The 16,660-nt window shown below is 37.6% G+C and overlaps 1 protein-coding gene across 1 annotated transcript in view; it reads right to left on the bottom strand.

Annotated features, from left to right (window-relative positions):
• Positions 1 to 16,660, bottom strand: part of ARHGAP42 (Rho GTPase activating protein 42) — a 263,289-nt gene that overhangs the window by 61,259 nt on the left and 185,370 nt on the right. The window contains exons 5-6 of the mRNA XM_070623015.1: positions 9,206 to 9,307; positions 1,364 to 1,474 (exon numbers count right to left, since the gene is read on the bottom strand). Coding sequence (XP_070479116.1) covers positions 1,364 to 1,474; positions 9,206 to 9,307 — 213 coding nt within the window. The remainder of the gene's footprint in view (positions 1 to 1,363; positions 1,475 to 9,205; positions 9,308 to 16,660) is intronic.

Here is a 16,660-nt window from a genome sequence, read left to right as displayed (position 1 = left end):
ATTTGGCAAATAGAACTTGGAGTCAAGACTCTTATCCCAAATCAAAGGTGAAAGTCACATCCCTGAGCCTGCATTGTGGCCTCCAGTTCCTTACATTCCCTCTAGCTGAACAGCTGGTCTTAGAAAGTTGCCAAGTGCCCAGTTTACAGGAAAGAGTCAGGTGGCTCCAGCTGAAGGCAGCAGAGTGAAGCAGAGGTGCTGGGAGCCAGGCAGGGACAGGGACTGACAACACTTCCCAGGCTCCTTTCTGTCTCCGTTTCCTATCATCTTTAGGGAATCGCTGATGGGTTTCCATCAGGAAACGAATTCTGTCAAATATATTTTAAAATGGTCTTCCCTTCTCTTCTCCCCATCACTTCCACTAAAACAGGAACAGGGTATTTTATTTCTTATGATAAATAGATTTTTTTTCTTTTACAAATTGACATAGGAAGAAACGTATGGCTTACATTATATTTTTAATAACATGCAATTTACTATCGCTGTCCTCTCATCTCACGGGAATTGAGCATTATATATTAACAGAAGATTATCTTGATTATAGAACTTACCTTTATTCATCACAGATGATGCCTCATGAAGATGTCTACTCAGGCAATATGGTAACGTATTAGGGTATTACTTGGGGAAAAAAATGCTAAGAAAATGAAGTCAGCTTATAAAGACCAGCCACCTGTTCTTTTCTGTAATGCAGTTTACATTAGGGAATCCATTACTTTCTACTCTGACTTAGGAAAATAAATGACTTCATTGGAAAATCAGGCAGGTCCTAGCCTTACAAAAAGCAAGTGGAACAAAGGGAGAAATACAGCCTGACGTTTTCTTCCTTCACCTCAAGGTTGGGTAAATGGGTCACTTTAGTGGCGAGGTGTATACACTGAGGTATACGTAATGTACCTGCTTTAATTTTTTTTTTAAAAAAATTAAACTATTTTTTAGAACAGTTTTAGGTTTACAGAAAAATTGAACAGAAATTATAAATTGAGTTCCTATATACCCCTTCAGCCCCTACACACACGGTTTCCCCCATTATTAACATCTTGCATTAGTGTGGTATATTTGTTGTAAATCATTACCCAACACTGACACATTATTATTAATTAAAGACTATAGTTTACACTGGGATCCACTCTTGGCGTTGTACATTCCATGGGTTTTGAGAAATACATGACGTGTCTCCACCATTAGAGTACCATATAGTTTCACTGCCCTAAATGTGCCCTGTGCTCCGCCTATTCACCCTCCCCCACTCCTCCCTCTCCTTTTATTTTTAAAAATCATAATTTTCAGCAGAAAAACACTATGAGGGTTTTTTTCATAGAATGTATTGGAACTACTATTTTATAGGGAACCTAAAACTTACCGGTTCAACAAATTCAAACTTCTTTTTTTCTTGAACCTCTTGAATTTTAAAGACATATTCTAGTGATGCTTCATAGAAGTTTTGATGTTCTCGGTCAATCTGTGTATCTGCCTAAAGAGCACAAAAAGGCAAACCATGACACAGGAAATAATTATTGATGGTTCTGTGCTAGAGAGGGACTCAAATCTTCTTTTACTCTCAAATCTTTAAAAATAAGTCCTGCAAAGAGTTTTAATATAGCAATTATTATGTCCTGGGAATACAGAGACTGGGAAAACACAGTCCTTGCCCACAAGACCTTATAGTGTATGGCATGGGAGGGGAAAAGAAAAACCTCACAGAGTAAGTTGACAACATTCAGTACATTTTAAAAAGTACAGTCATGCACCGCATAACAACATTTTGCTCAATGACAGACCATATATACAGCGGTGGTCCCATAAGATTACTACCATACAGCCTAGCTGTGTGGTAGGCTATACCACCTAGGTTTGTGAAAGTACACTCTGTGATCACACAATGACAAAATTGTCTCACAACACATTTCTCAGGACATATCCCCCTTGTTAAGCGATGTATGACTATTATAAAAGAGATATATAAATGTATATGGAAATCTATGGGGTCATAGAAAAAGAGACTAAGTTCTGGGATAAAATGGTGGTGGTTTGAGTTGTATCTAAGGATGAACACCTGGCAGCGAACAGTCAAAGAGAAAAAAGGGGTCACTCATGAAAGAGTAAAAAGGCATGAAAGTGTCTGACAGAGTTTGGCTACAGAGCAAATAAGTGGAGGAAAGGAGGCAGAAGTAAGGTTGGCATCACATGATAAAAGATCGTGAACACTGCATAACAAATTCAGGTTTTAATTAAGGAAGAATCATCTGTGAATATTAAGCAGCAGAATCACAGCATTAGGAAAACTCTTAGAATGATAATACTGGTGGCAGAGCCAAAAACAGTCCAAGAACCATTGAATGGAGCATGAACCTAACGAATCATGCTCCACCAATGTCATACATGCTTATTCTTTATGACTACCATAAGGTTCTATTGATAAAGTGTGGGAAAAGGGTTATGAGATAATTTCACTTTCTTTTTGACGTTGCCTCTCTCCCCTCTTCTATGCCCACTGTCACACTCAGATGCTCTCTTTAAAACTGACTTTGGTTTCATAGAGAGTCAGGATTTTACTTTCCTTGCCCAGATTCACATCCTCACTGCCAGCTGAGATTACTACAAGCGGATGAAAACAATGGACTCTCCTGAATACTAAGTATCCGCCAACAACAATTTGGGAATAGAATATTGCTTTGGAGCCATTTTACAATGATAATTTCACAAACAAAAGCCCAAAGGAAAAAAAAAAAGATAAAATTAGGTTTGCTGAGTTGGCCATCACAGCATCTTAAAACTTCATTTAAAACATCTTTAAAAATAATTATATATACTTTCTACATACCACGGCATTTATTTATATAATTAAAAATAACCCAATATATTATAAGCAACTTTCTAGGGATTTTTAAAGTTGAGAATTCCAAGTTTCTAGACTAATATATGAGAAGAACACATAAAGCAGGTAGAAAATTTGGACCAGAAGATTCTTAGCTCCCAAAGATTGTTTAGGAAACAGAGACATTCCATCAAAAAGAAAATCAGTATTCCGCTCAAATCATATATATTTTCTTCTTCCTACTGCTTAGAAGAACACACTATTTATAGAGCAAATGGTAAGGAGGCAGAGGTGGCAGTATGCTAATAAATGTTTAGCAACTGGCTCTCTTGGGGGGAGAAAGCCTGATTTGCAGTATTTGCTGGTTTCTGTGGTAGAAATATTTCCAAAATAGCCAGTTCCAAATGACAAACCCAATATCACTGAACGTGGAAGTTAGCGATGAGAAAATCAGCTCTCCAAGAGAAAGCCCTGGTACACCACTGGGTGTAAAGGATGCAAGAATATTTTCAGTCTCAGAGATAACATTCTATTCCACAAGTTATTTCTGAAGCTTTTGTTATTTTAAAAGATAATGTCATTGGTTGTGTTGTCTGGCACATGGAAACAAACTAGAATTTTGAAGCACCTTTAGAGCCTAAAATGATTATTTCTAATCAACAAAGCTGCGCAGAAAAGAGCAAGCACAGCAGGCACGAATGCTATCCACTGAAAGGCCTGCTTACGAGGTTGGCTCTTGGCTGGCAGCTGGGAGTGTGGATTTCGGGAGAGTTCCCACCACCCTAACTGACAAGAGGAGCTCACTCTGCCAAAACCATATTGTTTATGGAAACAATACGGTTTATTTTAACACCTGCTTTCCTTCTGGGAGTCTGGAATCTGGGCACATGACAAGCAGAGGGTGCCTATGTGATCAGCCCCCACTAAAAACTACAGGCACGCAGTCTATATCAAGTTTCTAATAGACAACATTTCACACATGTTGTCACAGCCCATTTCCAGGGGAATTAAGCCTGTCCTGTGTGTCTCCACTAGGAGATGACTCTTTGAAGCTTTTGCCTGGTTTCCCTCAGACTTCACCCTATGCATTCTTCGATTTTTCTTTATATCATTTCACTGTAATAAATCATAGCTATGAGGCCTCGTAGCAAATCACCAAACCTGGAGGTGGTCTTGGGGACCCTTAACTTTTGAGTATTAAGTCATTTCCTCAGAAACTTATTTGTCATGGACAATCTCACCTCATCAAAGTGGGGGGAGGGAACCAAAGAAGAATAAAAGAGAAATAATGACTCTTGCCATTTGTCAGTTATAGATATTTTCCATCACCTCCAATCTAGGCAACTGCATTCGATATACCAAATCCACTTTGAAAGATCATCTAGAATGTACAGTGCTTAAAGAAAACAACAACTTAATTCCTTTTCAGTACAAGATTTAGAAAGACATTCTTTTACTTGAGATGAATCTCTTTAGTCCTTAAGCTCACAGTGTGTGTTTCACTAGCAGCCTTGCTTATATACCCACTAGCAACTGTTGCTATGTATTTTGTACTGGAAAAGTAAGATAACCATATAATTTATTTTTCAAACTTTTAAAACCAAAAGGAAGCACTAGTAATAACTATGCCAGAACAACAGGTATAATCTGTTGTTTACACAGAAAGGGAATGGTAAAGCCATCCTGGGAGGAAACCAAGTTAATTACATAAGAAAACCATATAGTTCTGGCAGATACCTAAATTCTTCCCTAACTACAACAGCTATCTCAATTCCAAACAGAGGAAAAAGTCTCATGTTATATTTGTTAAATCTTTCCCAGAGGAGAATGGATTTAAGCTGGACTCTGAAGAATGGAGACATTTAGAGCAGGTGGAGATAAAGGAAATGAGTTCGAGGGAATAGAGTCAGGAAAAATTATGTTTCATAGATCAAAAGATTTTGTTTGAAACCATCAGAAATGAGAGTTAAGGCAGAAAAGAGAGAATGAGTGCAAACTTCAGCCTATAGACTGTGCAAAAGCTTGAGGAAGGGGTTGACGAGATCAACCCAGAATTTTAAGAAGATTAAAGAGAGGACAGTATAGACTATATTGATTAATATATATAAATTATATAATCATTAAATGTGAATGCACCTCTTGTTTGCTCTGATTTATTAAAGGAGACTTCTTTCTTTTTTTTTGAGGAAGATTAGCCCTGAGCTAACTACTGCCAATCTTCCTCTTTTTGCCGAGGAAGACTGGCCCTGAGCTAACATCCATGCCCATCTTCCTCTACTTTATATGTGGGACGCCAGCATAGCTTTTGCCAAGCGTGCCATGTCCACACCTGGGATCCAAACCGGCGAACCCCGGGCCACTGAGAAGAGGAAGGTGCAAACTTAACTGCTGCATCACTGGGCCGGCCCCTAGAGACTTCTTATTTGATAAGTGTTTGGTATATCCCAGTAAGAAAGAGAAGTTGAAGGATGTGGGTATGCGAAGCAAGGGGGAAAAAAAGTCAAAGATAATTTTGATAGATGAAATCATAAACCAGCATTAACAGAATTAAAGAAATGAGAAGCAGGAGCAAATTTGAGAAAATGGTGATGTGTGACATTTCATATTTGTCACTAACAAGTGGTGGTCTGAAGTGCTGGTAATCAGTCAGAGGGCAGTGCAAAGACGGTCAGGCAATGAAATCATGACCTAGGAGACATTCACCAAGATGTTATAGACAGTATGAAAATAGAAGCGATGTCAGGGGCACAAACTGAAAGATAAGAACAGAGGTGTAAGGGTAGAACCTAAGGAGTTCCCTTCATTTAGGAAGTGGGGTAAGAGGAAATTGTTGAAAGCATATTTAGTGATATGTGGAAACTGAAAATCTGGGTTTCTGAAAGGAATTCTTTTCCCCTTGACTTTTTTCCTAATTATAGAAGTAATGCATAGTCATTATTGCAAGTTTATTCATTATTCATTATTATAACAGAAACATACAGATAATAAAAATTGCAATCCCACTGTTAATATTTCTATGTGTAATACACAAACTTACTTTAAAGAAACCTCAATAATAGTGTACATTCTGGCTTAAACTTTGCTTTTTTTCCACTTAAGCTAATGCATATTGCCCAATGTCATTAAAAGATTTTCCAAATAAAACTTTTCATAGCCACATCAATTCCACTTTTGGACAAGCGATATGTGTATATACCCCAATTATTTCTTTCCTCCATTTCAGATGTTTCTAAATTTCTGCATTGTGAATAACTCTTGGATCAACATATTTATATGATTTATTTTTATGCTCATCTCCGATAATTTCTCTTGGGTAAATTCCTGCCAAAAGAAATAATTTCAACTATCTTGCACATTTAAAGTCTGTTGAAATATGTTGTCAGATTTACCTCAAGAATGATTGAATGATTTTATGTTCCCACCAGAAGGCAAAACTTTGCTCACTTTCCCATACTTCCATTAACAGTAGATATTATCTTTTAATAAATTACAATAACATCCTCCTACTATTATTAATTTGCAATGTTTTTTGAAGATGTGACATTGAAAGTTACAATATTCACTATAGTTTATATTTCTTCTTTGATGAAATGCCCTATCATATTCTTGGCCCATTTTTTCCACTGAAGACTTTTATCTTTTTCACATTGATTTGTGAATATATCTTGTTTATAAGAGATGGTAATCCTGTATCATGTACTACATAAGTTCCCTAACACTTTGCCTTTTGATGATTTAATATCTTTTGAAATAGACAGATTATTTTAATACATTCTGGTCTTTCTACATTTCCTTTATGATCTCTTCCTCTTATTTTATGCTTAGAAAGAAATTATCCATTCATATATCAAATCTAACTTCTTTTCATCTACTGCAAAGCCTATAATCCTGACAAGTTTGTTTCCAATTCTGTTTACTCCAATGATCTGTCTAATTGATGGCGTTGGAGCTTTATCAACACAAGCTGACGCCTAATTCAGTGCTGGAAATGGGCAGTCACTTATTTTCCGTGAGCAAAATGAAGAAGGAGTCATTTTACGCAGGTGAAAAGGCACAAAGGGATCCTTTCTGAGAACAACTTAATAAGCTTGGTGCTGGAGAAGGACGAGAGCTGCTCTGTAAAGGGACAGACGACTTTTAATGCCATGTTATGGAATTAAATATGTGTGTGTGTGGCAGCATCTCCCTACAACAGGTCTGATTCCTGGAAGGAAAGAGGGAAAAAAAACACCCAAGCTACATTTTCCATTGTCTATATTATGTGCTCTTAGGAGGGGCTCTAGCACAATTTGTGTGGTGTATTGTGTTGTGGGTTGTGCCTCCTGGAAAGGTTTTGTGTGTGTGTGTGTGGAATGGGGCAAGTGGAGGACATTACTAACCACGTTATAGGTTTTTCCAGCCTCTAACTAAACACAGAACCAGAACGGATATCTATTCTACCATCGGCTAAAGGGCCGAGGGTCACTAACAAGCAGGGTACGAAATATTGAGCCAGGTTGTCAGGGAAAACTGAGGCATATCCTCCCGAGGGCTGTAAAATTAGGATAAAGCTAGCATTTGCTTGATAGTTTAACCACTGTCTTGTCTAAGCATGGCCTCTCATATTCGCCAAGAACCGGAGGAACCTATAACCCTTCAGAGACTCTAAAAAGCACACTGGATTTTGAGGTAATTTTTAAAATGACAGCTGGCCATGGCCCCTGGCACAGCGGATGACAGTAGACTGGTGATTAACTATGGGACCTTTCTCCACCTGACTACATCTACACACTGCATTCTCTCTCAGGTTTATTCAAGTGCAGCGTTTAAAGAGAAATGTGAGGGGCTGGCCCAGTGGTGCAGCGGTTAAGTTCACATGTTCCACATCTCAGCGGCCTGGGGTTAGCCGGTTCGGATCCCAGGTGTGGACATGGCACCGCTCAGCATGCCATGCTGTGGTAGGTGTCCCACGTATAAAGTAGAGGAAGATGGGCATGGATGTTAGCTCAGGGCCAGTCTTCCTCAGCAAAAAGAGGAGGACTGGCAGTAGTTAGCTCAGGGCTAATCTTCCTCAAAGAAAAAAAGAGAAATGTGAGGATTTAAGAAGTTTGGAACGTGTGAACATAATATAAAAATTACAACACAGTACTTCATAAGATTAAATCTGCCCATGAAAACTAAAAATATAATCTTCCTTAAATGGCAGATTTTTCTCCATTTCACCTTAGCCACCTTTCCATTTCACCCTTCCATAGGCCTTTCCATACATTGAATTATCTTCTTTTGATAGCAGGTGTTAAGACATAGGTTATAATGCACTCATGTTTAAATAACAAACCTTCCCAATAGTAAACATTTTTACATGAACAAATTCAATTCCCTCAATAAGAACATGAGAGTATAGAAAAAAAGAATCAGGTAAAAACAACCCTCTGGTGCCTTTTTGATGCAGTGGAACCGTAGTCAAACTCTAAGTCATCAAGAGCAAAGGAATATGGAGAGCAGAGGGCCAGGCTGAGTTTGAAAAGCAGTTCAGGAAAGGAGGTGGCTTTGCTGGGGAAGGAACAGACTGAGGCATTTGAAAGAGGTTCTGCACTGCGATACCTGCAATTAACAGAGGGAGGAGGAAGAAGAAACTAAAGGAGCCTCAGCGCGGGACAAGGTTCCCAGTGAAGGTGTGGAGAGCCGCAGCTGAACCAGCTCAACTCCCAACTCACAGCTCTGAGACACCCCACCGTATGCTGAGGAGTGTGGGAGGTGTTTCAAGATTTTATTGCTGCCCTGGTGATAATGGCAAGACGGTTCAATTTTTTTTAACATATCCCATCATTGGACCTGGAACTGCGTTATTCCTCAGTAAAAAGACTTTGATTTTACTAATTATAGTTAAAACACTATTAGTGAGAAGAACAGATGTTTCAGGAAAAGGGAAGAAATGGACTACATATACATATACATGTTAGTAAATATTTCTGTTGATTTGGTGTTTAAGAAAATTGATGTAAAATAATTGAGATTTTAAAACATGTAATTGTTTATCTTTTTTTGCCCCTAATGCTAAAGCAACACCTTAAAAACATATTTTTAACTTAATATAAAAGCTATAACATGAATTTGGTAGGTCCTGCCATTTAAAATAAACCTGCTAAGCAGAAAAGAAAAAGTCTGTTGCATGCTTTCTCACTGTTGAAGGAAATAGTAATCTCTCACTTGAAATTGTTAAGATTAAATGTCCAAAGGCGTGTAAAAAGCTCAGCACAGTGCCCGTCCATAGTGAGTGCTTAATTAACTATTCTTATCACCATTTTATTAAGCAGTAGCAGACTCTGAGATACTTGTGCTTTTGGAAATTTGAACTTCACATGACTTAATGCTAACGCCCTTCCACATTTGATTGGAAAAGCTTACCTCTTGCAAATGAGACTCCTTTTTCTTTGCAGACAAATTTAAATGTTTGTCAAGAATAGAATAGTATTTTTCACTCTCCTTGTCAAACTTCTTCTTTCCATCCTAGGGGATAATAAAAACAACAAAACATTCAAATGAAAGGATCAAGACAACCTTGATTTTCACCATCCTCATCAAACATCCAACACAGGCGTTTAGTAAAGATTTAGTGACCTTCAACTATGTGCAAAACTTAATGAAGGAGAATAGGAAGAAGGACGAGCAACAAAAGCCATTTGAATCTGTATTCTGCTCTCAAAGAAGTTTATGAAACTACGGTATGGAGGGGGCCAGGCTGCTTCCAGTTGAATCTCTTTGAGCACTTCACAGTTGATTCTCAAGAAGAGATGTCTGGGTGAGGACCAAGAAAAAAATGTCTTCTCTAGGCTTTTTGGTGATTCAGAGAAGTTAACACATAACCAGTTTAGAGAGCCACTTGCACAGACTCCTTGCAAGGAATCATATTTCCCAGCCACAAACAGATATTTCAAACAACTCATTCTTGACGGGGAGGAAAGTAGACTTTTAAATGCTGGTAGCTTGAAATAATGAAATAAGACAATTCAAAGTCAAATCAAAAGGATTAGCAACATCTGTATTATACACTCGGAACAAAACTCTAATAGCTGGCCTTTGCTTGCCCTTAAAATGATGTGTTTTTTGTGGGAGTAGCTGTAAAGAGGCTGGCATTTTATGAGGGGAGGGGGGTAATTTTACCTTTTACCCTATGGAATGCTTCTGTAGAAAAGCAAACGGAATATAATCCTAAAGGAAATAGGACTTGCCTGGGCATATAATCTTCTCCAACTATAAATGTTATCCACCAGGTACATTTTTTCATTTATGAGTCCATATGAAATAAACACTAGGTAACCACACTCATAAATTTCATTGGCCAAAGAAATACTATTCCTTGCTTTTATTTCAGTGTTTCTGGAACTGAAATCTCTGGACCATTTGAATCAGAATCAAGTATTTTTAAGCCTATTCAAAATGCAGATGCCTATTTCGCCCATCCAGAGATTCAGGCATTGTTATTTTTTAAAAGCTATGATTACTATCCATAATGCTTTGCTTCATTATTTGCAGAAGCACTTTGAAAGAGGTTACTGAAAAATAATGGATGATGGATGGATGGATGGATGGATGGAAGGATGGATGAGGGGAGGGGAGTGCAGGAGAAAGGGAGAAGAAGAGGAATCAGGGAGGAGACAGGAAGGCCCCTGGTCTGTCTTTTCCATTATTCTGAAGTTGTCAGATCCAGGTTAATCTATCCAGGTAATTCTATTTTGATCTACTGTGACTCTGAACTTTTTCTCTCCTCAATTATACTTCCAGGAACCCCTCAGGATCCAGTTCCATATATGGAACTTTAGAAAGTTAACTGGTAAAACTGTCCTGAATGGGAAGAGCAAGTAGGGTTCTGCTTTAAGAGTTCAAGTCACTTTTAGACAATTTAAGAAGTATCGTTATGTTTATACTTAATAAAAGTAACAAACCTGTAAATGAGGGGGGGAAAAGTCAAAATCCTAAAAGGATTTTTTTAATCTAAGGAGAAAATGTGGTCCTACTAGGAGAAACACAATTGGAAAATAAAGAATACAATTCCCATCCAAAAAGGGTCCATTGAGGAACTCACATAACAAAATGTGGAGCAGTAGACCCAAAAGGAAGCAGAGAAGCCCAAGGTTCAGGATGGAGGAGCTGGTCCTCTCCACTGTTGGAACAGATACCTAGGTGAATATTTCATCTTTTCATCAGTGGATATTACTCTTTAATCTGGCATTTCCTGCCCACAACTGACCTGCCCAATCTACTTTCCAAAAGTCTCTCTCACTAGCCCCTTGGTAGCTCCTGTTCTTGCTCCTTTCTTTTTTCCATTCAATCCATCTCTCCTCCAACACAAATGTTCATTTCTTCCAATTTCCACATATTCAAATTTTATCTGCTTTTAGCAACCAGCTCAAATAGACCTCATCCACAAGTCTCCTCCAGCAACTCTCTCTCCCTTTTGAATGTCCTACAGCTTTGGGTTTCTCATGGTGTTCATGGTCTACATTGTGGCAGAGACATTTATATATAAACCCTATCCTCTTTAAAACAATACTTGAGAGGGTGCTTAATAAACATTTAATCAACCAGTGAAATTCATCTTCTCATAATAACACTGGGTATCATAGTCCCTCACAGACATTCCTTTTGTTCAAAAAAACCAATATCCATTGTAAAAGGGACAATTCTGCACAAATGGCCTTAACTCAAACTCAATGATACATGAATGTTGGGGGCAACCAGATGCACTACAGTATAGTACACAAAACTGACTCACTTTCATCTTTCGATAGGGGGCTGAAAATTTCTCACTGCGCATTAAAGAAGAAACTAGTTGAAGGAGAAGAGAACACAGCTGTGGTGACTACACTTGTCTCTTTGTTTTCAGTCAGTGTTTGACGGCATTTTGGGAAATGTTAATTCAATGCCAACACATCAGCATTCCTGGCAACACAAAAATCATTCCCAGAAGCACTTCCTGGACTCTTATTCAAACTCTGGCCCTTCACACCATCAGGCCAGCAAAAAAGATATACTCAAAGGCTCCAATGATGTAGACAACAAAAACATACTCAGTTCTAGCATAAAATTAAAGAGCTGAGTTAAAAGAGGAGGCTACATGAAGGACAAGTGTAATCTCGGGAAGCATGTTCTGGAAAACAAAGAGCACTTCTCCTTGCAACTCACATCTCCCCAAAAAGCCATGGGTTACTGCTCAGGTCAGCCAAGTCCTATTTGGACAGAGTAACTTAACACCGTACAGCTACCTCTTATCTCATGGTACTTGTTGTGGAAATCAAGCTAAGAATTTCTCTGAAACCAGTGCTGCAGAGGGAAGGGAAAAACAACCACGAATCTTTGCTAAATGCTGTGCATGATCACTGTCTTATTATTGTCATGGCATGATTCAAAAAAAACGAGACTACATTATAATGGTATGTTTTCTGTAAATCCATAGTAAGTGTATTTAACTAGGTAGTCATTTAAAATGAAGCCACATATATATATGTATATATGTGTGATATGTGTCTGTCTGTGTGTGCGTATATATATACATATATATATAAATAACAAAATATTTTAAAACAGATCATCAAATATGGCAAATTAGTCCCTGGACCCAATTATAGCTGGCGAAAGTATAAGATAAATTCTGGGTCTGCAATCAATTTGTTTTCCAAACTACAGTGCATTTACTCTGAGCACAATGATAGTATCACTTAACTTCTAAAATTAGCAAATGTGGTCATGCCACAGCTTTATTTTACAAACTGAAGTGAGGGGTGGGAGGAAATCACTACAGCAAAAGCTTCAAGTGTCAATTTTGCTTTTAAAGTTGTTCTACCTGACGAAAATTGTCAAATATTTATAAAAACTGTACGTCTACATTATCTTTTACCATACAAAAAAATTAGCTCAAAAGGGATCAAAGACATGAAGGTAAGACCTGATGCCATAAAACTCCTAGAGGAAAATATAGGCAGTACACTCTTTGATATCAGTCTTAGAAGGATCTTTTCAAATACCATGTCTACTATGGACAAGGGAAACAAAAGAAAAAAATAAACAAGTGGGACTAAAGAGCTTCTGCAAGGCAAAGGAAACCAGGATCAAAATTAAAAGACAACCCATCAACTGGGAGAAAATATTTGCAAATCATATATCCAACAAGGGGTTAATCTCCATAATACAGAAAGAACTCATATAACTAAACAACAACAACAAAAACAACCTGATCAAAAAATGGGCAGAAGATCTGAACAGACATTTTTCCAAAGAAGATAACCAGATGGCCAATAGGCACATGAAAAGATGTTTAACATTACTAATCATGAGGGAAATGCAAATCAAAACTACACTAAGCTATCACCTTACACCTGTTAGAATTGCTATAAACACCAAGACAAAAAATAACAAATGTTGGAGAGGATGTAGAGAAAAGGGAACTTTCATACACTGCTGGTAGGAATACAAACTGGTGCAGCCACTATGGAAAACAGTATGGAGATTTCTCAAAAAGTTAAAAATAGAAATATCATATGAGCCAGCTATCCCACTACTGGGTTTTATCCAAAGACCTTGAATCAACAATTCAGAGAGATTTATGCACTCCTGTGTTCACTACAGCATTATTCACAACAGCCAAGATGTGGGAGTAACCCAAGTGCCCATCAACTGATGAATGGGTAAAGAAGATCTCGTGTGTGTATATATATATATATATATATACACACAATGGAATACCACTCAGCCATTAAAAAAAAAAGACAAAGTTGTCCCATTCGCAACATGGATGGACCTTGAGGGGATTATGTTAAGCAAAATAAGCCAGACAGAGAAGGACAAACACTGGATGATTTCACTCATGTATGAAAGATAAACAAACACAGAGACAAACAGAGATTTAGTGGTTACCAGAGGGAAGGGGGTTAGAAGGTGGGTATATGGGGTGAAGGGGTGCATTTATATGGTGACTGGCAAAAAATAATGCACAAGTGAAATTTCACAATGTTACAAACTATTACAACTTCAATAAAACAAAACAAAACAAAACTGTAGGTCTGTTATGTAGATAAAAAATATTTTAGATAGATAAAAAATATAAAATTGGACACAATTGTTAAAAACAAGCCCAAACCAATGCCTTCCACTGACCACAAGAGGCTATCAAAGATGAATAGACTCTACCACGATATCTAGAAAATCATAAATAGAAATCTCAAAATGTTGCCTGATTCTTTTCTATAAAAGACTACTGCAAAGTTTTGTTTAAACAATTATTTTAGCAACCTTTATTTTAATGTTACCATGCTACAAATTTTTTAAAAAATAAACGAACAGAAAAAATATTTTCTATATTTCTTTAAAGAAATGAAGCACGTATTTAAGATTTATGCATCAGGTTTTAAGACAATCTCAATGTTGTAATCGCTACACAGGATATTGCAAAATTTCCCATTCAACTATTTATGTCATCGTGTTAGTAGAACCATTAGCTAAATAAGTACTATCTGCATATTTTGAAAAATTCTTCAGGTAAATGCATAGTAGTAGAGATAGGAATCTGAAGTGTAATAATAAATATCAATAGCTAAATTTCTATTTCAAAAACATGTAGAATTCTGATAAACTGGCACTGTGTTAGACAGTGAGAGAATGAGATATAGCCCTGACTACCAAACTCAGCCAGATGTCTTCCTCTTCTGAAGGTGGGATTTACTCACTGTTTAGAATGGCTACCCAGGGTGACATCACCATGTGGGTCTCAAAATAGTCAGATGCTAAGATATTCCAACCACACGCTGCCGAGTAGGAGTTTCCTGAGGCCCAAGAGAGTCCTGGTATCCAGGAACTCAAGTTGTTGAGGATCTGAGTATAGCTTATACAGCAACATTCCTTCTGTGGGTGACTGCACTCAACCATTCCCAATCTCCCCAACCCTTTCCCCACCTTTCCCCTCCTCCTCAATCTGCCGAAACACAGACATTCCAAAAGGGCTCCTTCCTGGGTAGCCAAGAGTATAATTCACCACCTCTCCCCCATTCCCAATTACCTCACCACTACCACCACCAGGTGATCAGATTCCTAAGAACCAAAGGTTTCATATTTGCCTTTATGAGAAACTCCTACAAACTACACCAACAGAAAAACAAACAGATAAATATATGTGAAGGATATGAAGGAATAAGACACAGAAGAGGGTAATAAGCATAGGAAGAGTTTTTCAAACTCATTTAATAACAAGAGAAGAGCAAATTAAAATGTTGAGATATCACATTATATCTATCAGATATTGTCAAGAGTTAGAAAGTTGAACAACACTATATGTTGAGTGCATATGGAGATACAGGAACACTTATACACAACTGGTGGCATTGTAGAGGGATGAAGCCTTTCTAAAGAGAAATGTTGCACTATAAGTGGCATATATGTGTGGGCTAAGAACCAGCTTCTGGGTGTACATCCCAACAAGATCTCACAGAAAAGTCCATAAGGAAACAGAATGAGGATATGCATCTGTGGGAACAGGAAGATAGCCAGGGTATTCACTAGTAGACATAAAATGAATGAGATGCATACTGTGGAGTGCTATGCAGAAGCTAGAAGGAAATATTACATGTGGATGGATCTTAAAACAATTCTGAGTAAAGAACACAAAATAGACAAATAATAAAATCATTTATGTAAATTAGAAAGCATACAAAATGATACTAATTTACAGGAACATAAAACAAAACCATACTCATAAGAATTAAACCTTAAACTCATAAGAATGGTTGCTATGTAAGGAGGAAAATGCACATGAGGTATGAGTAAATGAATGAAATAAGACAGGGCTGTGAACTAAAAAAGAAAACAGATGAAAAAAGATAAGAAAATTACAAGATCAATCATGAAGGCCAACATCTAACTAATAGAACTACTAAAAGACAGAAAATATAGAGAGGGAATTATCTAAAAAATAATACATGAAAATTTCCTGAACTGATAAAAAAAAAGGTTTCCATGTTAAAATGGTACAATATGGGGGCTGGCCCAGTGGTGTAGTGGTTAAATGCGCATGCTCTGCTTCAGTGGCTTAGGGTTTGCCGGCTTGGATCCGGGGTGCAGACCTATGCACTGCTCATCAAGGCACTTTGTGGCAAGCATCCCACATATAAAACAGACGAAGATGGGCATGGACATTAGCTCAGAGTCAATCTTTCTCAGCAAAAAGAGGAGGAATGGTGGGAGATGTTAGCTCAGGGCTAAATTCCCTCAAAAAAAAAAGGTACAATATGTACAAATCATAATAAATGAGAAAATATCCAGACAATATATCATTATAAAATATTACAAAACCTAAAATAAATAAAAAAAAAATAAAAACCTAAAAATACGGTCAAATAAAAATCATCAGAAATCAAAACAATAATGGATCCACAATATCACAGGAAGTTATAAAACAAAAGTGCAGTGGCTTCAAAATTCTGAGGAATAATTAATCTCAATCTAGATTGTGGGTTTTTTTTTTTTTTTTGCTTTTCAGTGAGGAAGATTGGCCCTGAGCTAACATCTGTTGCCAATCTTCTTCTTTTTTTTCTCCCCAAAGCCCCAGTTCATAGTTGTATATCCTAGATGTAATCATTCCAGTTCCTCTATGTGAGAAGCCACTACAGCAAAGCTTGGTAAGCAGTATGCAGGTCTGCATCCAGGATCCAAACCAGCGAACCCTGGGCTGCCAAAGTGGAGCACACAAACTTAACTACTCAGCCAGGGGCAACCCCCCAACCTAGATTTCTATATCCAGTCAAACTGTCAATGTAGAATAAAGGCAGAATAAAAACATTTGCAAACATACAGGGTCTCAAAAATTTTACCATT

Source organism: Equus przewalskii, chromosome 6 (assembly GCF_037783145.1).
Source record: "Equus przewalskii isolate Varuska chromosome 6, EquPr2, whole genome shotgun sequence".
In the NCBI taxonomy this organism is placed as follows: Eukaryota; Metazoa; Chordata; class Mammalia; order Perissodactyla; family Equidae; genus Equus; species Equus przewalskii.
This window is presented reverse-complemented; position numbering and strand designations above follow the sequence as displayed.